Source organism: Pollachius pollachius (assembly GCF_949987615.1).
Source record: "Pollachius pollachius genome assembly, chromosome: 8".
Taxonomy (NCBI): domain Eukaryota; kingdom Metazoa; phylum Chordata; class Actinopteri; order Gadiformes; family Gadidae; genus Pollachius; species Pollachius pollachius.
In genome coordinates this window covers 25,019,576-25,046,705 of record NC_136941.1, presented here as the reverse complement: position 1 = coordinate 25,046,705, position 27,130 = coordinate 25,019,576, and the positions used below count along the sequence as shown (strand labels likewise).

General features: G+C 50.8%; 1 protein-coding gene across 3 annotated transcripts; it reads left to right on the top strand.

Moving 5' to 3' along the window:
* Nucleotides 1-9: 9 nt before the first annotated feature.
* ap4b1 (adaptor related protein complex 4 subunit beta 1) lies at nucleotides 10-27,082 on the top strand. Of its 3 annotated transcripts, none has more exons than XM_079741744.1 (14): nucleotides 10-86; nucleotides 327-444; nucleotides 877-1,101; nucleotides 1,786-1,916; nucleotides 2,761-2,908; nucleotides 3,182-3,470; nucleotides 7,042-7,140; nucleotides 7,432-7,543; nucleotides 7,896-7,979; nucleotides 10,561-10,664; nucleotides 11,631-11,838; nucleotides 20,022-20,333; nucleotides 21,416-21,601; nucleotides 25,693-27,082. In XM_079741744.1, the coding sequence occupies exons 2-14, from the start codon at nucleotides 332-334 to the stop codon at nucleotides 26,109-26,111; spliced, it is 2,430 nt and encodes an 809-aa protein (XP_079597870.1). In that variant the 5' UTR covers nucleotides 10-86; nucleotides 327-331; the 3' UTR covers nucleotides 26,112-27,082. The 3 variants fall into 3 exon arrangements, with proteins under 3 accessions (XP_079597870.1, XP_079597868.1, XP_079597869.1); XM_079741742.1 differs by having other exon boundaries at nucleotides 21,413-21,601; XM_079741743.1 differs by having other exon boundaries at nucleotides 24-86; nucleotides 324-444; nucleotides 21,413-21,601.
* Nucleotides 27,083-27,130: the final 48 nt, after the last annotated feature.

Here is a 27,130-nt window from a genome sequence, read left to right as displayed (position 1 = left end):
TCGGGTGTTATTAACGTCTGACCAGGAGAGCCAGTGGGTGTTTACTGAACGACAATGTTAACGATCAAGGCATAAGGATCACTGAGGTATGAAGTACATTTTAAGTTTGTTGAAGCTATAAAAGGGTTGTTGATCGCGCACAGACCGTTAGTGTTTGGTTCGACTTTATATTCTGTGCGGTCTGAAAACAAAACTAATGTTTTGTGGTGTCTTGGGCTAGCAATTGTGTTAGTGTGGTGTGGTTCGGGTGAGGTAGGTTGACATACCTGACATTTCCCGTGACATTTCCCGACTGACATGTGAAACAACCCCTTTGATGGAAGCAGCGGTCATGCCTTACCTGGGTGGCGAGGAGGCGGTGAAGGAGCTGAGGAGAGCCCTGTCTAACCCCCACGTCCAGGGTGACCCCCTCCGATACAGGTCCACCGTGCTCAGGGTCATCAGGTGAGTCTCCAGGGACCCCCCCCCCCCCCCAACAGGTGACCTGGGGAACGCTTCTCCTTGTTGTCATTTAGGAGATTCAGTCGGTGTTGGAGCTGGGCTCATCTTCAGTAAAGGGTTCATTAAAGTCTCATGGACGCGTGTATCACTTGTTATATCTTGTTGTATCACAGAAGGGATGAATGTGTCCGTGTTGCATTCTGTTTAAAGATGACATGTTATACCACTAGATGTGAGTCTGGTTAGCCGTTACAAGCCGTTTTGAAACCCGCCTCTTCTGACATCACAAGGCGTGTCCACCTGCACTTCTGGTGACAGAAGAGGCCGATTCTCGGCTTGCGACGGCTAATGGCACTCGCACCTGGTGGTGTTAAACCACGTCCCCTTTAACGTCCACCCCTCCCTCCGTTTGTCCACGTGACTCCCCCCCCTCAGGGCGATGTCCCAGGGCGCGGACGTGGCCGGTCTGTTCAGTGAGATGGTGAAGGCGTGCGCCACGGCGGACGTGGTCCAGAAGAAGCTGGTGTACGTGTTCTTGTGTTCCTACGCCAGCCTCAACCAGGAGCTGTCCCTGCTGGTCATCAACACGCTGAGGAAGGACTGCCAAGACGCCAACCCCATGGTGCGCAGCCTGGCCCTGAGGAACATGACCAACCTCAGGTAGGATGTGACATGACCAACCCCCCCATGGTGTCTAGCCTGGCCCTGAGGAACATGACCAACCCCCCTGGTGTCTAGCTTGGCCCTGAGGAACATGACCAACCTCATAAGAACATCGAAGGAACATAAGAAGGGGTTAGAAGGGCAGTAGATAACAGAATGGGCAGATAATGACAGCATAAACAAGAAAACCAATCAAGTTACCAGTCAAGTTTCATTTAGTTTTTGGAAAATAGAATATTCGTAGTAAGTTAAACGTCAGCCGTGAATGTGAGCTCGTCCGGTTTTCTTGCTCACTAAATTGAACAGTGGTTTTCTCTAGGCAGCTGCCACAGTTGATGGTGTCATTCCCGCTCAGACCAGCGGTGGGGGACCATTGAGTAAGCTGGTATGAAACAGACGAGGGGAGCCACCGCCTAATTTACAGCAGCTCTGAGCTGGCTGGTCATATTATGGAGCGGGTGTACATACTCTAGCGATAACTCCATTAATGACTACAACCCAAGCCACTCAGTTTCAATGATATTATCTTCAAAGGAACAGTATTGTGCTCGTTTGAATCTTCAGGGATCAGGATGTATTAGTGCTATGTAAGTAAATGCAAGGCCGGTGAGAGAGTGAACGCAGAATCCTGCTGTGGTCGCGGTCCTGGCCGCCGTGTCTGACGAGGCCCTGGGTCTCCAGGTTGCCCAGCCTGGTGGAATACGTGCAGCAGCCCCTGACGGCGGGACTCAGGGACCGGGCTGCCTGCGTCCGGCGGGTGGCCGTGCTGGGCTGGGCCAAACTCCACAGCCTCCAGCCCCACGCCGACATAGGTAAAGAGGAGGAGGAGGAGGAGGGAAGGGGGTGGGTCGCAAATGCATGCGTCGATGAAGGGAATGCTCTAATGCAGTGGTTTTCTAAACTGTGAGACACGCCTCCCCTGGGGGGCACCAGAGTTCCTCGGGGGAGGCGCGACGCGGGAAAAAATAAACCAGAAAAAGTAACAGAAAAAAACGCGAAGATGAACGCAAACTCATTGCTCCCACTGAGGAAGAGGTGAGCTGAAGGAGGCTAAACTGGCAGTTTACAGATTAAGCTGTTCAAATGTATTTAAGCAAAAACATGCTTAGATAAAGATGTTATAATGTGTTAAGAAATGTAATTAAAAACGCACAAAGATGATTAGAATGTTTCAAAAATATGTTTAAAATGTTTCAAAAATATGCTAGAGATAGCTGGAGGACAACTTAAATTACTCAATATTTTTTTATTATTGTAATTGTGTTAGACATGCAGGCTTGCATTGTCTAATGCCTGGTGTTCGCCTGTCTAATGCATGGTAGCCTGTCTAATGCCTGGTGTGTGCCTGTCTAATGCCTGGTGTGTGCCTGGTGTGTGCCTGTCTAATGCCTGGTGTGCGCCTGTCTAATGCCTGGTGTGTGCGCCTGTCTAATGCCTGGTGTGTGCCTGTCTAATGCCTGGTGTGCGCCTGTCTAATGCCTGGTGTGTGCCTGTCTAATGCCTGGCGCGCGCCTGTCTAATGCCTGGTGTGTGTGCCTGTCTAATGCCTGGTGTGCGCCTGTCTAATGCCTGGTGCGCGCCTGTCTAATGCCTGGTGCGCGCCTGTCTAATGCCTGGTGCGCGCCTGTCTAATGCCTACCGCCCGGTGTCTCCCAGACGCCGCGGTGGTCAACGAGCTGTACAGCATGCTGAGGGACGGCGACCCGGTGGTGATGGTCAACTGCCTGCGGGCGCTGGAGGAGATCCTGAAGGAGGAAGGAGGCGTGGCCGTGAACAAAGCCATCGCACACCACCTCCTCAACAGGTGGGGCTCTGAGCGGACACAGCTCGGAGGGTCTCGTCCCCGGCCGTCTCTGGCCCGCCACCACTCTCTCAGCTCAGAACATCTCTATGTACTATGCGTGTCCCTGTGGTCAGCAGCACTTCTCCTGACCCAGTCGTTAGGCTGTGGGCTTGTTTGGACCGTTATGGGACCTCTGAAACATCCTCCTTTTTATAATCTAACAGCATTTCAAATATCGACACCTCGGCCATCTCCTCCTTTGTTCTGCTGACCGATGGGAGCTCTTCCCTCCAGGCTGAAGGAGTGCGACGTGTGGGGTCAGTGCGAGGTGCTCGGCGTGCTGCAGCGCTACCGACCCCACACCGAGGAGGAGCTCTTTGACATCCTGTCCCTGCTGGACCCCTGCCTGCTCAGCCCCAACGTGCCCGTCATGGCCGCCACGCTGGCCCTCTTCCTCAGCCTGTGCGGCCGGGGCCTTCCGGCCGTCAGCCTGGCCGCCCTGCAGCGGGCACAGGGCCCCCTGCTGGCCGCCTGCGGCAGCGCCTCGCAGGAGATGAAGTTCACCGCCCTGTGTCACGTCCAGGTAAACGAGCCCAGCTCAGGGCGCCGCCCTCCTGGTGGCAGGAGGGACTGTAGACACACAATTCATTGTGTCTGAATGAAATGTTGTTCTGTCTATTTTAAACTCAATGAGGTGTATTGTTGTGAAGCACATGATAGATGCTTTAACATGGCATTTAAATATATCATATATATATAAAATACATTTACATTTAGGGCATTTAGCAGACGCTTTTATCCAAAGCGACTTACAATAAGTGCATTTGTTACAATAAGTACATTTGTCATAAGAAGTGAAACAATATATCACTGTCGGTACAGTAAAGACGTTCATAGAACCAAGTGCAAGTATTACAATCGCTAGGCTAACCCATTCCCCGTGTAAAGCAATGATAGCAGCTACTGTAGATGCTACACAATTAAGTACCTTGAATAAGTGCAATGTACAAGTGCCAGGACGTGCAACATTCAATGGCGGCTGTGCATTGGTTTCTATGCAGAGTCGAGGTGAACTCTAAACAGGTGAGTTTTGAGTCTTTTGCGGAAGCTGGAATGAAGCTAAAATAGAATTGAATGTGTGGGTACTAGTCCAGCGTGTAGGCTTACACCTGGGCCCTCATTTATCCACCGTCCGTAGAAGGCTCTAAATGGAATCTTCAGAATGAAATTTAGGATGTGCTCGAGTACAAAAAAAATTATCAAACGTGTGCAAGGCAATCGTACGCACATCAGTAAGTAATGAAACTTGATAAATCCCACACGTTCTAAAGTACCTTGTGCGTTCACGCTCAGACCATTTGTATTCAGAAACGCATCCAATTAACCATATATGGTCACAGACTTCCCTTTGCTTGGTAAGGAAAGGGAAGTGTGACTGACTGTTAAACTTAACGAACACTTCGGCAACTCGCCAAGCAGATCAGCGCAATCTTTGAAGACGCACTCCCTGCAGAGAGCACGGTTTGCCAAGTCTTCCCACAACGCAAGTTAAGCCATTGCACTACATTTCAAACCTTTTCCACAGCTGTCTTTTTTAAGGGTTTGACACCAATTCGTGTTTTTAAAATTGGACAAAGGACTAATTAATTTTTTTCTAATTAAAGGAAACGCGGGACATGTGGAGGGTGATTGCTAAATGCATACGTGACACTCTTAAATGCTTTGCTTTTTGATTGTAATATCGCTATTCTACCACTAGATTTTGTTCGTATGCATGGCCAGAGCTGTGCTTATACAGTGGGGCAAAAAAGTATTTAGTCAGCCACCAATTGTGCAAGTTCTCCCACTTAAAAAGACGAGAGAGGCCTGTAATTTTCATCATAGGTAAACCTCAGCTATGAGAAACAAAATAAAAAAAAAAATCCAGAAAATCACATTGTCTGATTTTTTAAGAATTTATTTGCAAATTATGGTGGAAAATAAGTATTTGGTCACCTACAAACCAGCAAGATTTCTGGCGGTCACAGACCTGTAACTTCTTCTTTAAGAGGCTCCTCTGTCCTCCACTCGATACCTGTATTATTGGCACCTGTTTGAACTCCTTATCAGTATAAAATACACCTGTCCACAACCTCAAACAGTCACACTCCAAACTCCACTATGGCCAAGACCAAAGAGCTGTCAAAGGACACCAGAAACACAATTGTAGACCTGCACCAGGCTGGGAAGTCTGAATCTGCAATAGGTAAGCAGCTTGGTGTGAAGAAATCAACTGTGGGAGCAATTATTAGGAAATGGAATACATACAAGACCACTGATAATCTCCCTCGATCTGGGGCTCCACGCAAGATCTCTCCCTGTGGGGTCAAAATGATCACAAGAACGGTGAACAAAAATCCCAAAACCACACGGGGGGACCTAGTGAATGACCTCCAGAGAGCTGGGACCAAAGTAACAAAGGCTACCATCACTAGCACACTACGCCGCCAGGGACTCAAATCCTGCAGTGCCAGACGTGTCCCCCTGCTAAAGCCAGTGCATGTCCGGGCCCGTTTGAAGTTTGCTAGAGAGCATTTGGATGATCCAGAACAGGATTGGGAGAATGTCATATGGTCAGATGAAACCAAAATATAACTTTTTGGTAAAAACTCAACTCGTCGTGTTTGGAGGAGAAAGAATGCTGAGTTGCATCCAAAGAACACCATACCTACAGTGAAGCATGGGGGTGGAAACATCATGCTTTGGGGCTGTTTTTCTGCCAAGGGACCAGGACGTCTGATCCGTGTGACGGAAAGAATGAATGGGGCCATGTATCGTGAGATTTTGAGTGAAAACCTCCTTCCATCAGCAAGGGCACTGAAGATGAAACGTGGCTGGGTCTTTCAGCATGACAATGACCCCAAACACACCGCCCGGGTAACGAAGGAGTGGCTTCGTAAGAAGCATTTCAAGGTCCTGGAGTGGCCTAGCCAGTCTCCAGATCTCAACCCCATAGAAAGTCTTTGGAGGGAGTTGAAAGTCTGTGTTGCCCAGCGAAGGCCCAAAAACATCACTGCTCTAGAGGAGATCTGCATGGAGGAATGGGCCAAAATACCAGCAGCAGTGTGTGAAAACCTTGTAAAGACTTACAGAAAACGTTTGACCTCTGTCATTGCCAACAAAGGGCATGTAACAAAGTATTGAGATTACCTTTTGTTATTGGCCAAATACTTATTTTCCACCATAATTTGCAAATAAATTCTTTAAAAATCAGACAATGTGATTTTCTAGATTTTTCTTTTTTCATTTTGTCTCTCATAGCTGAGGTATACCTATGATGAAAATTACAGGCCTCTCTCATCTTTTTAAGTGGGAGAACTTGCACAATTGGTGGCTGACTAAATACTTTTTTGCCCCACTGTATTTACACACATTCCTAAGTATATGTTCATTTTGGTCAATTCCATACTTTTGCGCGGCAATGTTGGTACTCACAAATCTGTGCGTAAGTACGGTTGATAAACGAGGCCCCTCGAGCGCGGGCTATTGGTGATAACATGAACTGGTGACGGCCTTACCTGCTCTACAGCCTACGTTGTGTCCCTGTGTGTGCGTTTCCTGGGAGGGGAGAAGAGCTGCAGAGACAATGGAGTTCTTACGGAAAGTGTATTGTGCTTCTGTTGATGCAACGATGCAAATAAACTGAGGAACAAAGACAGCCTGCCAAGGTCCTCAATCTATTTCCAGTGTTGTGTTTGTTTGAACACATTTGCTTTGCAAATGAATTGTGTCCTACTGAGCAACGTCTACCTCAAGTCCAACTTTTGCATCAAATCTTAAAAGAGGAAACGAGGGTACTGGATTATTACAGGGAACACATGGGCAGGAAGGACAAAGTAAACAACGGGAGGGATAAGACCGTCGTGGAGGGGGGGGGGGGTGGGTTCTGGAGATGGTCTGCAGTATCAGATGGCTGGAACGGCAATGCAAAAACTAACGTCCTCCTTTTTCAATGGCGACAGGAACAGACCAGTCTCTAGGTGCAAGGAGCATTTATACAAAGGCCTTTTCATTTAAGTAGTAGAAAAGTAAAAAAAAGTAGTAGAAAAGAAAACGTAGCAATATTAAATATCAGGTGATTTTAAATTCATGTATCCATATCCGTGTTGTTCCAGCTGCTGCTGCGGTCGCTGCCCGGACTGATGGGCGAGCACTACAAACGCTTCTTCTGCGGCTACGCGGAGCCGGCCTACATCAAACAGAGGAAGATGCAGGTGAACGCGCCTCAGTCTTCCTCCTGTCATCCTTCCCCATTAAACAAGATCTCCCTTCACGTGGTGTTTTGTTGAGTACGAGCACCAAAACAGACTGATATCTGGTCACCTGAGCTCTTAAACCCACCTTCTTGTCATGCATCCCGATTGAAAGGAGGCAACAGTCTGAGAGCACAATCTTTTGACTCTAGGCTCTTTATGATTCTGAGGGACTTGAAACGTTTGATAACTGTTCACTTCTGCTCTCACAGTAACACCCAGATTTGACATGGCTGCTTCCATGGGCTGCAGGTCCTGGTGGAGCTGGTGAACGATGACAACGTGGGCTTTGTGCTGGACGAGCTGAAGGGCTACTGCACCGACGTCAGCCCCGACACGGCCCAGGCTGCTATCTCTGCCATCGGTAAACACTCCTCCGTGTAGACGTCTTATCTGGGGCAGAAGGAATTTGAACTAGGGAGGTGGGTGTACAAAGGGACAATGCACACAGTATCAGTGTCCCGCCATAAAGCAGGACTTCAAGAAGTCATAATTATGACTTCATATTGGACATGTAGTCCATCCCAGGTGAACAGGTGAATGTTGCCTTGCGCCAAAGATTTCACAAGCCTGTCTAATCAGTCATTTGAGTGTACTCTCTGTGAACCACTGTCAGCAGTTTGGACTACCTCCGGCCTTTTGAATAGTGTGTCTCCTCGTTCATCTGCTCTGTTTTGTCCTTCTTATTGTGTTCATTTGTCTGTCATGGTGTTCAGGCCGAATCGGGCGTAGCTACAGCGACCAATGCTTGGAGATCGTGACCGGTCTGCTGGCGCTCAAGCAAGAACACATCACCTCTGGTGACACACACACACACACACACACGCACACGCACACGCACACACGCGCACACGCACACAAAACACACACACACACAGTTGCCTGACAGTGGAATGTAAGAATACTTTACTACACTGTGGATTAATAATGTACTTCATTGATACTGGCTCATGTAAGATAAGATAAGATAAGATAGCCTTTATTGTCATTGTACAGTCGCCTATAGAACGAAATTGGGAGTTCCAACTAAAGGTGCATTACACAACCAAAAAACAAACAAGCAATTTAAGTTAAAAATTGTAAGAAAAACATTTGGAACAAGATAAGGACAGGCGAGGTGAATAATAAATATCAAATATAAAAGGCCGTAGGCCTATTGCACTTTATAGAAAGTGAGGTATATGTGTGTCTGTTTAATGATTTATGTTTTTACGAGTGTTAAGTGTCCTGATTGCCGGGTGGTGTCAGGATTTGTACCCTTGATCACGTTCTAAGAGCTTCTTAATGGCTTCTGGAGCCGTCAGAAGCCACCTTTTATCTGTTCCTTTTCTAAGGCCATTGAAATCTCCTGTTGAACATGACTTAAAGGTGACATGTTATACCTCCAGGTGTGACTTACTAGCCGTTACAAGACGTTTTCAAAATCTGCCTCTTCTGACATCACAAGTGGGTGTGTCTACCTAGATGTAAGACAGATAGATGAGCAACATTTGCTACAGTCCACTGGGTAGGCTGGTAGACTGATCTATCCAGCGTACATCTAGGTGGACATGCCAACTTGTGATGTCAGAAGAGGCAGATTTTCAGAACGGCTTGTAACGGCTAATCACACTCACACCGGGGGCCTCTACCGATTACATTTTTTTCTGAGTAAATTTCCTTTCCGAACAAGTTGACCCGGAAATACTTGGAGGAAAGGTTGTTCGAATTCTTTGGAAAGTTGCCTCGATGCAACCTCTAACTCATCTTTAGCATAGGTTACTCCTGACCTACCTTTACGAAAGGAAACGAGATATTTGTAACCCATAATCCTTTACGCCAGTTATATTTAAAGCAACAGGCCACCGACAAAGTTTACCGACTCTCCGCCAAGACGCATGAGAGATGTGGTTAAGCAGAAGAAGAGATGAGAAGAAAAGAAAATGCCAATCTCACGTTAAAAAAGACTACTGGGGGCAGTTAATTTCAACATCAACATAAGTTTTGCCTCTTTTTTCACATGTGAATTGTGATTCACGTGGCCTAAAATAATCACGTTGGCCAAGTCTGACCTAAGTGTTTCTCAATGTTGGCCACAACCTCATTGAAATCAATGCGACAACAACGCATGGATCGAAAGAGCGCTTGTTGCAGTCTATCTTCGGACAATTTGAGGTTCACGCTAGATACTTACGTCAGCAATAATCGCCGTCGCGTAATGACGTCGGCTAGGAAAAGTGGAGTCGAATTCATTTCAAGCAGTGCTGTCTTTTCCTATGTTCGAAAGGAAGCACCTTTTAATCTCGCCTTGACCCGATTTAAGTTTTCCGCAAAGGTTAAGGAAAGGCGGCATAAAGGTCAGGAGATTTAATCCACCTGGGTGACCTCTTTGCGTGTGGAGATGGCTGGTTTGACCTGTGCCCATTGACCAGTCACCCAGCCGCAGAGTCCAATCAGACTCGGCCGTGTGAGGCTGCTTCAACCAGCCATCATCCACACACTCCTCTCTCCAGTGGTGGTCAGACCATGAGGGACCTTGTGTGTGTGTCCCCAGTGACTCTGTGTGTGTTTGGTTTGCTATCTCCAGCAGTAGCGCCGAGATCGTGCACATGCCGTTCAGGAACGGTAACTGCCGTTCCCAATAATGGTATATGACACCAGACATTATACTCCGTGTAATTTCAAGTATTGCCGTAAATGTAAAGCTATATATATTTGGTCTTTATTGACACTATATCACAACATAACGCCGTTAATAAAGGGATTTATACGTTTCTCTTGTCCGTTCTGTTGTTAGGATATGTGCGATCTGTTTGTTGCTTTTGAAATGACAGATGCTTCTGAAAACAGCGGACTTGCTCCGGTGACGGTAGTAAGCCTAGCCTTTAATCATCTGCTCGTTCCCATCGCTTCTTCTGATTGCTTGTAACCAAAGACGTCTCCTGTTTGCCTTATATGGGGTGCGAGTTGATGGTATCCTGTACAACTTCTGCGTTTTGTTAGTCTTATTAAAACGGTTTGCGCACAACAAGACATGATTGCGGCTCTTGTTGCTCTCATCTCTTTCTGCAGATCACACATATCCTAACAGGACGGACAAGAGAAACGTATAAATCCCTTTATTTACGGCGTTATGTTGTGATATAGTGTCAATAAAGACCAAATATATATAGCTTTACATTTACGGCAATACTTGTCTTGAAACTATACGGAGGAGGCCGGGCGTGCTGGTGTCATATACCATTGTTGGGAACGCCAGGTACCGTTCCACCTGAACGGCATATGCCGTGGTATGTCAATGGTCGCGGTGGCACATGCCACAGGCCAATACACGATCTCGGCGTCTCTCCTCTCCGGTGGCGTCAGTGCAGTGACTCTCTGTGTTTGGTTTCCTCTCTCCAGTGGTGGTGCAGACCATGCGGGACCTGGTGTGGGTGTGTCCCCAGTGCAGTGAGTCTGTGTGTGAGGCTCTGGAAGGCTGTGAGGACACGCTTCAGGACAGCCAGGTGGGTGTCGAGGCCACAAAGCGTTTTCATGCATTTGATTTCCTGGAAAGAATTCAAAAAGTCAAAATGATGCATGCCTGGTTCTTCAACCAGAACGTACGGTCGATTTAGCCAATGACCCCCTGCTTCCCTTTTCTGCTTGCCTGACATTACATTTAGATTAAGTCATTGGGTAGAACTGTTATCAAAAGCGACTTACAAGTGTAGAAGTGTAGAAGTGTGCTCGTGATGTGGGATGGGTTGTTCTCCTGCGCTCTTGTTCCCTGACCAGCACTCTATCACTAATCGCTCTCCTCCTCCTCCTCCTCCTCCTCCTCCTCCTCCTCCTCCTCCTCCTCTCCTTCCTCCTACTCCTCCTCCTTCCTCCTCCTCTCCTTCCTCCCCTTCCTCCTCCTCCTCCTCCTCCTCCTCCTACTCCTCCTTCCTCCTCCTCCTCCTCTCCTTCCTCCTCCTCCTCTCCTTCCTCCTCCTCCTCCTCCTCCTCCTCCTCCTCCTCCTCCTCCTCTCCTTCCTCCTCCTCTTCCTCCTCCTCCTCCTCCTCCTCTCCCTCCTCCTCCTCCTCTCCTTCCTCCTCCTCCTCCTCCTCCTCCTCCTCCTCCTCCTCCTCGTCTTCCCCTCCTCTTCCCCCCCTCCTCCTCCTCTCCCTCCTCCTCCTCCTCCTCTTCCCCTCATCCTCCTCTCCCTCCTCCTCCTCTCCTTCCTCCTCCCCCTCCTCCTCCTCCTCTCCTTCCTCCTCCTCCTCCTCCTCCTCCTCCTCGTCTTCCCCCTCCTCTTCCCCCCCTCCTCCTCCTCTCCCTCCTCCTCCTCCTCCTCTTCCCCTCCTCCTCCTCTCCCTCCTCCTCCTCTCCTTCCTCCTCCTCCTCCTCCTCCTCCTCTTCCCCTCCTCCTCCTCTCCTTCCTCCTCCTCCTCCTCTTCCCCTCCTCCTCCTCCTCCTCCTCTCCCTCCTCCTCCTCCTCCTCCTCCAGGGCAGGCAGGCCCTGCTGTGGCTGCTGGGTGTGCACGGGGACCGTGTCTCCAGCGCCCCCTACGTGCTGGAGGCCTTCGTGGAGCAGGTGAGGAGCGAGATGGCGGCGGGTGTGAAGACGGAGCTGCTGACTGCCACCATGCGGGTGTTCCTGTGCCGGCCCGCTGAGACGCAGGACACCCTGGGGAGACTGCTGCACCACTGCATAGGTACCGTCCCCACAGCTGGGTCCCAACAGGGGCTGGGTCCCAACAGGGGCTGGGCCCCAACAGGGGCTGGGTCCCAACAGGGGCTGGGCCCCAACAGGGGCTGGGTCCCAACAGGGGCTGGGTCCCAACAGGGGCTGGGCCCCAACAGGGGCTGGGCCCCAACAGCTGGGTCCCAACAGGGGCTGGGTCCCAACAGGGGCTGGGTCCCAACAGGGGCTGGGCCCCAACAGGGGCTGGGCCCCAACAGGGGCTGGGCCCCAACAGCTGGGTCCCAACAGGGGCTGGGCCCCAACAGGGGCTGGGCCCCAACAGGGGCTGGGTCCCAACAGGGGCTGGGTCCCAACAGGGGCTGGGTCCCAACAGGGGCTGGGTCCCAACAGGGGCTGGGCCCCAACAGGGGCTGGGCCCCAACAGCTGGGTCCCAACAGGGGCTGGGCCCCCACAGGGGCTGGGCCCCAACAGGGGCTGGGTCCCAACAGGGGCTGGGTCCCAACAGGGGCTGGGTCCCAACAGGGGCTGGGCCCCAACAGGGGCTGGGCCCCAACAGCTGGGTCCCAACAGGGGCTGGGCCCCAACAGGGGCTGGGCCCCAACAGGGGCTGGGTCCCAACAGGGGCTGGGCCCCAACAGGGGCTGGGCCCCAACAGCTGGGTCCCAACAGGGGCTGGGTCCCAACAGGGGCTGGGCCCCAACAGGGGCTGGGTCCCAACAGGGGCTGGGCCCCAACAGGGGCTGGGCCCCAACAGGGGCTGGGTCCCAACAGGGGCTGGGTCCCAACAGGGGCTGGGCCCCAACAGCTGGGTCCCAACAGGGGCTGGGCCCCAACAGGGGCTGGGTCCCAACAGGGGCTGGGTCCCAACAGGGGCTGGGCCCCAACAGCTGGGTCCCAACAGGGGCTGGGCCCCAACAGGGGCTGGGCCCCAACAGCTGGGTCCCAACAGGGGCTGGGCCCCAACAGGGGCTGGGTCCCAACAGGGGCTGGGTCCCAACAGGGGCTGGGTCTCAACAGGGGCTGGGTCCCAACAGGGGCTGGGTCCCAACAGGGGCTGGGCCCCAACAGCTGGGTCCCAATAGGGGCTGGGCCCCAACAGGGGCTGGGTCCCAACAGGGGCTGGGTCCCAACAGGGGCTGGGCCCCAACAGGGGCTGGGCCCCAACAGCTGGGTCCCAACAGGGGCTGGGTCCCAACAGGGGCTGGGTCCCAACAGGGGCTGGGCCCCAACAGGGGCTGGGCCCCAACAGCTGGGTCCCAACAGGGGCTGGGCCCCAACAGGGGCTGGGTCCCAACAGGGGCTGGGTCCCAACAGGGGCTGGGCCCCAACAGGGGCTGGGCCCCAACAGCTGGGTCCCAACAGGGGCTGGGTCCCAACAGGGGCTGGGTCCCAACAGGGGCTGGGCCCCAACAGGGGCTGGGCCCCAACAGCTGGGTCCCAACAGGGGCTGGGCCCCAACAGGGGCTGGGTCCCAACAGGGGCTGGGTCCCAACAGGGGCTGGGCCCCAACAGGGGCTGGGCCCCAACAGCTGGGTCCCAACAGGGGCTGGGTCCCAACAGGGGCTGGGTCCCAACAGGGGCTGGGCCCCAACAGGGGCTGGGCCCCAACAGCTGGGTCCCAACAGGGGCTGGGCCCCAACAGGGGCTGGGTCCCAACAGGGGCTGGGTCCCAACAGGGGCTGGGCCCCAACAGGGGCTGGGCCCCAACAGCTGGGTCCCAACAGGGGCTGGGTCCCAACAGGGGCTGGGTCCCAACAGGGGCTGGGCCCCAACAGGGGCTGGGCCCCAACAGCTGGGTCCCAACAGGGGCTGGGCCCCAACAGGGGCTGGGTCCCAACAGGGGCTGGGTCCCAACAGGGGCTGGGTCTCAACAGGGGCTGGGTCCCAACAGGGGCTGGGTCCCAACAGGGGCTGGGCCCCAACAGCTGGGTCCCAACAGGGGCTGGGCCCCAACAGGGGCTGGGTCCCAACAGGGGCTGGGTCCCAACAGGGGCTGGGCCCCAACAGGGGCTGGGCCCCAACAGCTGGGTCCCAACAGGGGCTGGGCCCCAACAGGGGCTGGGTCCCAACAGGGGCTGGGCCCCAACAGGGGCTGGGTCCCAACAGGGGCTGGGTCCCAACAGGGGCTGGGCCCCAACAGCTGGGTCCCAACAGGGGCTGGGCCCCAACAGGGGCTGGGTCCCAACAGGGGCTGGGTCCCAACAGGGGCTGGGCCCCAACAGGGGCTGGGTCCCAACAGGGGCTGGGTCTCAACAGGGGCTGGGTCCCAACAGGGGCTGGGTCCCAACAGGGGCTGGGCCCCAACAGGGGCTGGGCCCCAACAGGGGCTGGGTCCCAACAGGGGCTGGGTCCCAACAGGGGCTGGGTCCCAACAGGGGCTGGGTCCCAACAGGGGCTGGGTCCCAACAGGGGCTGGGCCCCAACAGGGGCTGGGCCCCAACAGGGGCTGGGTCCCAACAGGGGCTGGGTCCCAACAGGGGCTGGGTCCCAACAGGGGCTGGGTCCCAACAGGGGCTGGGCCCCAACAGCTGGGTCCCAACAGGGGCTGGGCCCCAACAGGGGCTGGGTCCCAACAGGGGCTGGGTCCCAACAGGGGCTGGGCCCCAACAGGGGCTGGGTCCCAACAGGGGCTGGGTCCCAACAGGGGCTGGGTCCCAACAGGGGCTGGGCCCCAACAGGGGCTGGGCCCCAACAGGGGCTGGGCCCCAACAGGGGCTGGGCCCCAACAGGGGCTGGGTCCCAACAGGGGCTGGGTCCCAACAGGGGCTGGGTCCCAACAGGGGCTGGGTCCCAACAGGGGCTGGGTCCCAACAGGGGCTGGGTCCCAACAGGGGCTGGGTCCCAACAGGGGCTGGGTCCCAACAGGGGCTGGGTCCCAACAGGGGCTGGGCCCCAACAGGGGCTGGGCCCCAACAGGGGCTGGGCCCCAACAGGGGCTGGGCCCCAACAGGGGCTGGGTCCCAACAGGGGCTGGGCCCCAACAGGGGCTGGGCCCCAACAGGGGCTGGGCCCCAACAGGGGCTGGGTCCCAACAGGGGCTGGGTCCCAACAGGGGCTGGGTCCCAACAGGGGCTGGGTCCCAACAGGGGCTGGGTCCCAACAGGGGCTGGGCCCCAACAGGGGCTGGGCCCCAACAGGGGCTGGGTCCCAACAGGGGCTGGGTCCCAACAGGGGCTGGGTCCCAACAGGGGCTGGGTCCCAGCAGGGGCTGGGTCCCAGCAGGGGCTGGGTCCCAACAGGGGCTGGGTCTCAACAGGGGCTGGGCCCCAACATGGGCTGGGTCTCAACAGGGGCTGGGTCCCAACAGGGGCTGGGCCCCAACATGGGCTGGGCCCCAACATGGGCTGGGTCCCAACAGGGGCTGGGCCCCAACAGGGGCTGGGTCCCAACAGGGGCTGGGTCCCAACAGGGGCTGGGTCCCAACAGGGGCTGGGCCCCAACATGGGCTGGGTCCCAACAGGGGCTGGGTCCCAACAGGGGCTGGGTCCCAACAGGGGCTGGGTCCCAACAGGGGCTGGGCCCCAACTGGCGGTTTTTAGCTATTTGCCTACCACTCCTTGCTAAGGCTGAGATGTTTCCACTGATCCCCGTTCGCATTTGATTTGCTGAAGCTGCCGGTAAAGAAGCTGAATTTGCCGTATCGGATCATCCTGGGGACGAGGCGGTGGCTAGCAGGGATCTTTGATATCGCCGCGGGCACACAACCAGCGACTCAGGAGCGCTGGGGGAGAGGGGGCGGACTAGCGCCACGGGACTAACCGCCAGCCGATGTCGACTGGCGACTTATTGCGTCTCGCGCAAGCAGAGTATGTTCACGTGACTGTGTCGTTGGCATTAGTCTTATTTTCTGCCGAAGGGGTCAGACGAGGGGAGTGGTCGGATAAAGCCAGTCGGCTGTTGGTTTGATTCTCGGCGGTCTGTAGGCCCCTGTAGGGTGTGGTTGGTAGCAGGTTGTGGTTGGTTGTAGGCAGTGTTGGGGTAATTACTCACAAAAAGTAATTAGTTACTTATTACTAGTTACTTCTATAAATTGTAATGAGATTACTTTACTAGTTACTGCATTTGAAAAGTAACTTCACTACTCATTACTTCACTTTCCCGTTTCTTAATTTACTGTAGTTAGATGGACAAACATCATAGCCCTATCATCACTTGTGTTAATTGTATAAATCTATACAAAATAGCATATAAAACCATATGAAAGAACAATATCACTGTCTGCACAAAGAAATGCTTCACTGTAAAATCCACAAACAACAGGATAAAGTAGGCTATGGTGAGGTCAATCAGTAGCAACACAAAAGTTTCAAAACACAGGCTTTGGGAAACCTGAGAACAACAATTAAGTGGTCAAACAGAAATGCACTTAAGCGGCGGTGACACATGCTGTTACTTTATGTGGTCGAAAGGCTGAATGAACCGGATCTATTTCGCATTTGGTCCGCGGTGGTGGACACATGATCCAGGGAGGACTCGAAAATTATTTTGAGCTTCGATTCCATGTCGGCATAACACTTGTTCAGGAAATGGGAAAAAGTTTTCCTGTCGGATGTTGGCTTGCGAGTCGCGGGTATTTTATCTAGTATTTTTCTAAATCTGGGCGAAACAATAGTCGACAGGGGAAGCATGTCTTCTACAATAAACCCTGCAACCGGCCGGTCTTTGTGTGTCACCTGCTTCAGGGCTCCAACACTTGAACACTCCTTCACCCAAGCAGCTACGTCACTCAAATTGCATTGCACGCATGCACGCACCACAACAGATCAGAACTTTACCCGCAGGCAAACACGGCTTGGGTAACGCAGGAAAGCGCGTTACTATAGTCTTGTAAAGTAGTGTAGTTACCGATATTTTAAATGTAATGTGTTACTTTATTTCGTTACCCAAAAAAGTAATATCGTTACCCCCAACACTGGTTGTAGGGCAGGGTGCGGTTGGTTGTAGGGTGGGGTTGGTTGTAGGGTGCGGTTGGTTGTAGGGTGTCACCGTTTTTACTCTGAGGAGTTTGCAGATCTGAATATATATTGCAGCCTCTTGCGATAACGATATACATCACGATGCAAAAAATCATAAAAAAGCCATTTCAGAACAGGTTACATAGACCCTAAGGAAAGCCAAACTGCTAAATGTATTTAAAAAAAAGATATACAGTATGTCGTTTTGAGAACATTTATTGTGCAACACTGTAATCATTCAACATAATGTTGCAGATAAATTAAATTCAAGTACATAAGCTGCAGAGACTTTAACAAAGAAAAAGAGTCAAGTATTGGGTTTCTTTCCTAGTGAAAACCATTCTAAAAGGCACTACACTTAGTTTAAGTCCATGGTTCTTAAATGCCACCCAAGATGCAGAGAACAGGGAAAACGGGTGTCTTTCTAGATAAGGAACAGACACTGACAATTAGGGATGGGCATGATTTAATTGATGATCGATCATTGATTGTTAAGAATTTTGTCGATCACGTGATATTTTTTATCAGTCAAAAGGAGGTTGTGTTTCATAGTGTGAGAGCGGAACAGCCAAGCCGGTACTTGTCTGTTTAATACAGATTTTGTCTTTTTGAAATGATTCCTGTGTTAAGTGCGCACTAAACGAGTTCGGTCCCTTGCGAACACAAACTAGGGGTGTAACGGTACACGTATTTGTACCGAACCGTCACGGTGCAGGCACTTCGGTGCGGTTACAGAGGTGGACCGGGGTGCGTAAATGTGGCGTACATAGCGTTAATATGGCGAATGTAAAGGCTTGTTTTGCGATGCGGAATTTAAAACTTGAAGTCGGAGTTCCACCCGGACCGTTTAGCCAAAGTATACTACTCCGACTCCGTAATCCGCTCAGCAGCTCTCTGCCGGGATGTCGGATACGCAATGCAATTTGCCCCCCGATCTATCTTATTTGTTGACTACAAACCATGTAAGCAGCAGTGATGCCAGTACCGCGTTATTTAGTTACACGGTACTGGCCTCGGACCACTTTTTTCAGTAACGAGTAATCGAACGCGTTACTATTTCCAAACCAGTAATCAGATTAAAGTTACTCATTGAAGTCACTGTGCGTTACTATTTTTTTTACCGGATCACCGATTGGCTTTGAGAGCGATGTAGTGGTGTGTGTCTGTCTGTCTGCCTGCCTGCCTGCCTGTCTGTCTGTCTGTCTGTCTGTCTGTCTGTCTGCCTGCCTGCCTGCCTGCCTGCCTGTCTGTCTGTCTGTCTGTCTGTCTGTCTGTCTGTCTGTCTGTCTGTCTGTCTGCCTGCCTGCCTGCCTGCCTGCCTGCCTGTCCGTCTGTTTGTGTGAGAGGCGAGTGTCGACCTTGACTCTGCAGAGTCCGCGCCACGAGTTGTTATTAGCGGCGGAATCAGTCCCGCGGGGAGGTACGTACCGAACCATGACTTTTGTGTACCGTTACACCCCTTATACAAACCATCGAACTCGGGAACAGACCAAACAGCCGGTCCGAGACCCAGCCGGAGAGGTGGTCGCGGTTCGCTTCGAAACGAACCCTGGTGCGGTTCGCTTGAGATGTGGAAGCGAACGCACCTCGTGTCCGAGCCAGTTCTACAAATCCTACGCCTCTTTGGACGTAACAGGCACCCGCTCAGCCGTGCGCATTATGGGAATTATTGTTTGGTTAGCAGCACGTTGTCGGACCGTCGGGTGAAAATGAGCCGTGGCTCAGCCTGGAGCAAAGAGGAGACGGAACGTCATGGGGGAAATGAACCATTACTTTTTATGTTAACTATGAGTATTATCAGGCCTATATATCATATCCATACATTAATAGTGGAAAGCATCTGTTTTTCTATAAGTGGAACTTGACACGACGCCAGAGAGTCTGCCCCAAACCTATTGCTGGTGATCTACCAGTGTAGGGATCAAGGGGTCAAGGCGTATTGATGTCAACCTAATGTTTAAATTAGCTGCAGTTGCTGACCACATACTTCAAGTAATGTATGGCTGACCGGCCTTACCATTAAAGGAGATCTTGTATGCATGCTGTGGGCGGTCATATACCATATGGAGGATAACTTGGTGTGTGAGTATAAAGAGGCCGGGATCTTATGATCGGCAGTGCTTTGCAAACTACTCAGCCTTGTTGCTGCTTGTTCAACAGTGAATTCGTTTGTCATACCCCTCGATTCCTTATGCTCTCTTAGTTAGTTGAAGTGATAGAATTCGGTTATTTTCTACCACAACATCTATTGGATATTTGGGTCCGATATCCAGGAGACATTCCGTCTCCTCTTTGCTCCGTGTCCAGCCACGACTCAATTTCACCCGAAAATATGCATAAAAATGCTGATGCATTTAACACGTTCCGAGTCAGGATGAGGGAGAAGAAGTTGGACCGCTCCGCAGATCAATGTTTATCACGCTGGATAGCCATGATTGTTCACTTTCACCGGCGCTCCTCCCCCCTTTTCGAACGCTTTACCCCGCCCCACACCTTTTTGTCCAATGATTTAACGTTCTTTGCACACATGCGGGTTTGTTGACGAATTCTGGCACTGTTGCGAAAATTGCAATGTGAAATGGAACCGCACCAAACCAAAAATTAAACATTGTATTTTGCGTCATCAACATGCATTATCGCGATAGAGCGATGGAATTAAAATCTCTATCGTAGGCCATTTTTTATCGTTTATATCGTATATCGTTTAGATCGCTCATTACTAGTTGGTTGTGGGGTGTGGTTGGTTGTGGGGTGTGGTTGGATGCGGTTGGATGCAGGGTGTGGTTGGATGCAGGGTGTGGTTGGATGCAGGGTGTGGTTGGTTGTGGGGTGTGGTTGGATGCGGTTGGATGCAGGGTGTGACTGGATGCAGGGTGTGACTGGATGCTGGGTGCGGTTGGATGCAGGGTGTGGTTGGATGCGGTTGGATGCGGGGTGTGGTTGGCCGCAGGGTGTGGTTGGATGCGGTTGGGCGCAGGGTGTGGTTGGATGCAGGGTGTGGTTGGATGCAGGGTGTGATTGGATGCGGTTGGGCGCAGGGTGTGGTTGGATGCGGTTGGGCGCAGGGTGTGGTTGGATGCAGGGTGTGGTTGGATGCAGGGTGTGATTGGATGCGGTTGGGCGCAGGGTGTGGTTGGATGCGGTTGGGCGCAGGGTGTGGTTGGATGCGGTTGGGCGCAGGGTGTGGTTGGATGCAGGGTGTGACTGTCTGTATCTTTGTATCCCCATGTTCCCCAGAGGAGGAGGCAGACATGAGCGTGCGCGACCTGGCCCTGCTCTACTACCGCCTGCTGCACTGTGGGATAGAGGAGACGCGCTCAGTCCTGCAAGGCCGGAGGTCGGACCCATCCCTGGGTGTCCTGATTGGCCGGCCCGCTGAGCCCGTCAGCCAATGGGCGCGCAGCTTCAACACGCTGGAACCCCTGAGACAGTGCAACACAGGGGCCGAGTCGGCCCCGCAGGCAGTCCCCTATCACCTGGCCCTCGACCCTAAGCCAAGCCTCGACCTCTGTGACGCCCTGACCCCCGGCCAGGGCCGAGAGCAGACCGGTAAGATAGCAGCTCCTCTCCGAGGGGTGGCATGGGACCAGTGGAAGGACTACCACCTACTGGTACCAGTAGCAGACCAGTGAAGGTCTACCACCTACTGGTACCAGTAGCAGACCAGTGAAGGTCTACCACCTACTGGTACCAGTAGCAGACCAGTGAAGGTCTACCACCTACTGGTACCAGTAGCAGGCCTCAACATCTGTCAACGTTTTCAGGGGCTGGTGTTGCCCTGCCACTATCTGGAGACTTTGGCTATAAGGTGTTTTACTGAACACAACAAGACATGTCTGTAGGCCTGTTGGCAGGTTAACATTTGACAGGCCAGAACTTCACCACAATCATTGATATCTGGTTATGTTAATATCTACAGTGGTAGGCATAAGTTTAGGCACCGATGCTAAAGTTTACTAAAAAGAAGAATAACAATTCATCTTTTGGAAATTAAGCTTAATGCCTTAATTAAACAAATTAGGAATAATCCAACATTTAAGGACACCAATTTGCTTTGTGAATGAGTGATGTATCGTAAATAAATAAATGTTCTCCATTAAAATACATGGTGCATAAGTACAGACACCCCTATGTTAAATTCCCATAGAGGCAGGCCGATTTTTATTTTTTAAGGACAGTTATTTCATAGATCCAGGATACTATGCATCCTGATGAAGTCACCTAGGCCTTTGGAATAAAAATGGCCCCACAACATCGTATACCCTTTACCATACCTAGAGATTGGCATGGTTTTATTTCAGTTAGCTTTTAAAAATAGCTTTTAAAAATATAAATCGGCCTGCCTCTATGGGTATTTAACATAGGGGTGTCTGTACTTATGCACCCTGTATTTTAATGGAGAACATTTATTTATTTACGATACATCATTCATTCACAAAGCAAATTGGTGTCCTTAAAGGTTGGATTTTTCCTCATTTGTTTAATGAAGGCATTAAGATCAATTTCCAAAATATAATTTTTTTGTTCCTCTTTTTAGTCAACTTTAGCCTTGGTGCCTTAACGAATGTACAGCTGTAATAAACCACTGAGTCTGTTGTTTTCTTCGTCTTTCCACCCTCATTCCTCAGCAGCAGACAGTGTGAACCTCCTGCTCCCCGGCCCTTCGGCTGGGCCCCTGGCCCCGGGCCCTTCGGCTGGGCCCCTGGCCCCGGGCTCTGGGGGGGGGCAGCTCAGCCTGTCCCTCTCCCCGGCCCTCAGCCCCCAGCAGTTTGAGCGGTTGTGGCTGGGAGGCCCCCAGGGCCCGCATGGAGAGCCAGGTAAAGGAGACTGCTGCTAATGTCCCCCAACCGGTTTAGGTGGAGTGTGTGTGAGTCGCCCTGGGATTAACCTGCCAGTCCTGTTTGACCTGGTTTTAGGTCAAACAGACCTTTATTTTATGTGAGTCGCTCTGGGATTTACCAGTCCTGTTTGACCTTTATTTAATTTTTTTTGAGAATTGGTTACTGTTACTGACTGGAGATCAGGAAGACTCGTATTTATTTTTCTTTTACAATTCAATAGTTAAATAAAGATTTTATATCAATTCATGCATCAATTCATCTCAACACAGGCCTGGCCTGAAGGAAAGAGCAGTTTATATGTTTTGCTGTGTTGGTCACACGATAGAATGATTTATTGCTTGTTTAGTGAATAACACAGAACGTAAGGAACTTGAAAAAGACAAATCGCATACTAAATCGCAATCGCAATATTGTTAGAAATAATCGCAATTCGATTATTTTCCCAAATCGTTCAGAGCTAGTATTTTGCAGGCTGATCTCTCAACACCTAAAAAAATACACAAAACACTCACTGCGTTTACATGGGACAGCTAGATCGGACTAAGCCATATACCGATTTTGCTACACGAACGGACCATGTCACTTGTTTCAGTGTACATGGCCTTTCAGAGAATCTAATAATGGCCGGAGCATGGCTGAAGTGGCGCTGGAGCCATTTCAACAAGTGGTTATAGAGTCAACCGCTGACCTCTTTACACCAGCAACAACAAACCAGCAACAACAATCTCAGGCGGCCGCGGCATTCGAGAAAGTTGTTTTCAGTGGACAGCTGTCAGTTCACCTTGGTGATTCTCTGAATTCGGTGCCCTTTGCGTTCCCTGGTGACTGAAAAATATACCACAAAAAAATGTGTTTCTGAACATTGCATCTGATGAAGGACTATTTGAACCTCTGAGAAAATGTGTTTTCCCACCTTAGGAATGAAATCCCAAACATTATTAGGAATTTCTTTGTCACTTAGGTTGTTTTAAGTTCAACCCCGTAACTGGACAATTTGATTCCTGTATGAGTATATTTCTGAAACATATTGAAATTAATCCTTCTAGTGCCTTGGTAATCACCTGTCCCTTGTGTAAATTAACTCATTGTAAGTATTTTTTATCTGTTTCCCAAACAGTAATAATTTGACGGTCAAGTAGGATATGGCAACTTAATGTACAAGCGGTCTTCATAAATCCTGAAAATATACTCTTAACATAAACATTAGATTAGGTTTGCGTATATTTTCTACTTGTCCTCCAAACTTTGCATACAGTTCAACAAACATTTATCTAATATTTGTTATTATTAACAAAAAATCAATGACAATGTATCAAATAATGGGGTTGAACACCATGTGACAGGGTTGAATAAATGACACAACATTTAATCAAATTTAAATTTACTTTAATTAATTCATTAAAACAAACAAGAGGAAAGAAACATATCATTAGGTTTGTAGCCTAATATTTAACAATGTTTAAACGTAACGTCACATTTAGATTAAACAGATCTGTCCTGTGAGAATAAAAATGAAGAACGACAGCATAGGCTGAATGTTGTATACAAATCTTATCTCACTGGAATCATTTTAAAAACGTCACAATTAAAATCACACACAGTCACACTCTTAACTACAAACGTTAACATTAACATATTTCCATATGCTCTTCACAGACTTTAATATAATTAATCTGTCATCTGCAATAAAAAAGTACATAGCTGTCTGCTCTAAAATCTGGGAACTGAGCGTGAACTAAACTCTGAACTAATAAGTTTGATGTATGAATTTGGATGGTCTCTTTTCTTATCTGATATGTTGTTTCTGCTATTTATGGTTCTTTCATCCTTTAGTCGGACAGTCTGTCCCAGATCTCTTTCTGAGTTTGCATGTGACGTGAAGCGCGTCCTGTGACCGGTTGAGGAGACGGGATGAGCTCAAGCACATCCTCAGATTTGAAGTTTCACAGGTTTTCAGGTTTTCATGTAACCTGCACTGGCATTTGTCGAGGTCTGAAAGTGAGGGGTGGACAACACAAAAGGGTTGCAGCCGGCAAAATGAGGCGTAGGAAATTTGACTGATGTTGTTTTCTGACAGAAACGTCCTTTGAAGGTTTTTTATTGTGTCTACAAGGAATCGTTTTTTGCATTTGAATTTTCTTCATTGTTTTTGTTTGCTTTTTGCCCGTCGTCATCCGACCAACATCATCTCTTGAGAAGAATTTCTTCACCTTGCTCACCAGGGATTTATAAGTGTACCAGCTGTATGCTTGTCTGGTGAAGTTATTACTCAGGTCATCATTTTCACACAAGGTCCTGTGTTGCTTTGAAAAGCCTAGTGCTTTCTCAGACCACCTCTGCAGCCTGTACTTCTTGACTATCTTCCTTACAACAACCCCAGCCACACGTTCTTTGCCTTGTTCATTTCTGGCATTCTTGTACTTCCTCCTTATGTCACGAATCAGGGCTTCATGGTGCAGTCAAGTTTTCCTCGCCTTGCTGTTCACAGTACAATTCTTCAGCAGCTGACGAACTCTGGACCTGGGAGAGTCTTTATTTGTGGTTGCTCGCTCGAGTCTTTCCTTGTATTTTTCTTTCTGATTCTTCTGATGCTTGAGTTTCCTTTGTAAGTTCTTCTATTTCTTTAAGCAGTTTGTCTATCGCTTTTCTGGTTGTTTTCTTGCCTGCTAAAGAGCAAATCAAGAATTCAATGGAAAGGGGATCGTTAGTTTTACAGATTAGAAGTTGCATTTGTAGTGACATAGCAATTATATATACACTAGGACACTAGAGTGCAATAATTGACCACCGTGTGTGTGTGTGTGTGTGTGTGTGTGTGTGTGTGTAGGGGGAGTTGAATTCACTAGTAAAAACAGTTAACTGTGGCTCCTTCAAATGTGCATTTCTTAGGAGCTACTAGAATAATCAGATAGTGTATATAGCAATGTTTTTTGAACAAGTTATCATAATTAAAACCAAGCACTATTTCTAACCACATATTCCCCTCACCGTGAAGACCCTGGTCTGGCTTGCCATGCATCTTGAATCTCTCTCTCAGGAGTATATGGAGGGGTTACAGGCCCACTGTTGTCAATCTCAGCTTTCCTTTTCTGTCTTTCTCTAGCCTGCCGCCACTCCTTCCGCTTACTTCATTGAGCTCTCTCGCCCCGGTCAGGGCTTGATTTCGATTGCTTCGGTATCTCTTTTCCATGGCTCGTGCTCTTTCCTGGGGTATTCTTCCCTTCCCTGTGAATCTGCATTTCTTCTCGCCCTGTACTCTCTCTGCCTCTCTGGGTTGTATCGTAACGCTATGGACTTCGGTGAGGGTTTCAGTCCGTCTGTGCACGCCACCTTCCCAACAAGCAGGTGCGCCTGCAGCCATAGGGAGCGCCAATACGCCAATTCCCCCCACAACGTTATGGTGATTCATAAAGGACCGCTCCGCCGCCGGATGATTTTTATTTTTTTTACTGCTCGTTTTACTGCCCCCACAAATATAGCGACCCGTGCCTAATACAACCATTGCCATTGACCATATAACCTATTATTATAGGCCATATAACGAGTGTGCACATAAAAGATGCCATTATTACCTAATCAGGTCAGGTCATCATCCTGTGTGTGTGTGCGTGTGTGTGTGTGTGTGTGTGTGTGTGTGTGTGCGTGTGTGTGCGTGTGTGTGTGTGTGTGTGTGTGTGTGTGTGTGAGGGCGTCTCTACTCGATTGCGGGCACTCCAGCCGGCAACAGGTAGGACACGTTGAGCCGGAGCTAGTTCCTATCTACCTCCGTCTACCCATGATGCACTGGAAACGTCCGCTCTTGACACGTCTACCTGGGCCGCACCTCGCCCCTGGGCTGTGTTCGGCGGGCCGCAGCACAAGGCCCGGGGCTGAATCCTTCTGCAAACCCTCTCCCTCAGCCCCGCGGTGCTCTGCCGTCCGACCGCGGAGAACCGTGGTACCGCCCAAAGCCGTTATTGGCGTTCGGCGCACGTCGCGCTGGAGGGAACTATTTGACGTCTTCTTCTTCGGGGGTTGGCTCCGTCGTCTCTCGTGTCTCCTGCTAACGAGCTGCTCCTGCTCCCTAGGTGCCAGGGGCCAGGAGGAGGAGGAGGAGGAGGAGGAGGAGTGTGTCTGTGTTCAGCAGTGGATGGGGGTCTCCGCCGCCCTGCGGCTATCCCCCCCGCCACCGCTTCAGGCGGCCCTGCAGCAAGCCCACATCCAGACCATGGCCTTCACCCCGCCGCACACCCTGCCCTGGAGGGTGTACCTGTACACCCACACCCAGCGGGGGGGCCCGCTGCCGCGGGGCCCCACCCTGGTGCTGGGGGAGCTGCTGTACACCGGAGCGCTGGAGGGGGACCAGGAGAGGGAAGGGGAGGGCGGCGGCAGCGAGCGGGGGCTGAGGGTGACGGTGAAGCAGAGGCCCCGGGACGACGAGGCCATGAGGGGCTTCCTTCAGGTCCTCAGCGACGCGCTGCACCCCTTTTCCACGGGACGCTGCTGAGGTCACGCCGAGGGGGACCCCACCCGCTCACACACACACACACACACACACACACACACACACACACACACACACACACACACACACACACACACACACACACACACACACACACACACACACACACAGACTTTATGGAGGGGGATGAGGCTACTAAGTAGTGATTCTTAATCAAAAGCTGAGTGAATGCAGGGCCTTTCCGTTAAAGGGTCCCATTACACCTCCAGGCGTGATTGGGATGACCCCTGGCGAGCTGTTTGAAAACACAGGAACGGGCCGGTTTTCAAAGGCTCGCTGTGGTTGTTCAGGCAAATGGAACATACATGTGAACGGTTTGCGTCCTGCAAAGTGAAAACGCCGGAGGCACAATGCCGAAGCACCCAATTGGCGGACACACCTTTCGTGAGAAGAGCCCACTTGTTGTTGGTAAAGTTGATCTCTGTGAGCAACCCTGTTGAATGAGGAAGTCTGTGGAAATATGATTGAATCATGCAATATGACGGATGTATGTCAAATAAACATGAATTAATGTTTTAAATCTGTTTTAATTCCAGTTCCAGTTTAACGTCAAAGAAAAAAACTACTATTAAACCGTTTTATTAAACCAATATGTTACTATATGAAATTCTGAAACATTTTAAAAGAAATAACATGCGTATACCGATATTTATGCACACGAGGCTGCTTAATTTACTGAAAATGTCTCCGGTCAGCCTTAACCATTACGGTAAACCCGGGGCCGTACATCGGTGCGGTTGTGCTCACACCACCAGATGCCATACAAGGCGGACACAAAGTATCACACCACCAGAGGCCACAGGGCGGACACAAAGTATCATGTCTTAACTGAATTAAGCATGCACTCATCTCGGAGAAGTTCTCAACCACTGGTGTTCATACAGTTGTATTAGTTAACAATTATTCATTTAGTTTTGGCTTCGGGCATGGGTTAAGCTACGTTCCGAAACCATAGCACCTCTGTTGGGGGGGTTGAAGTTACCTTGGTTATCTGGTGTGTG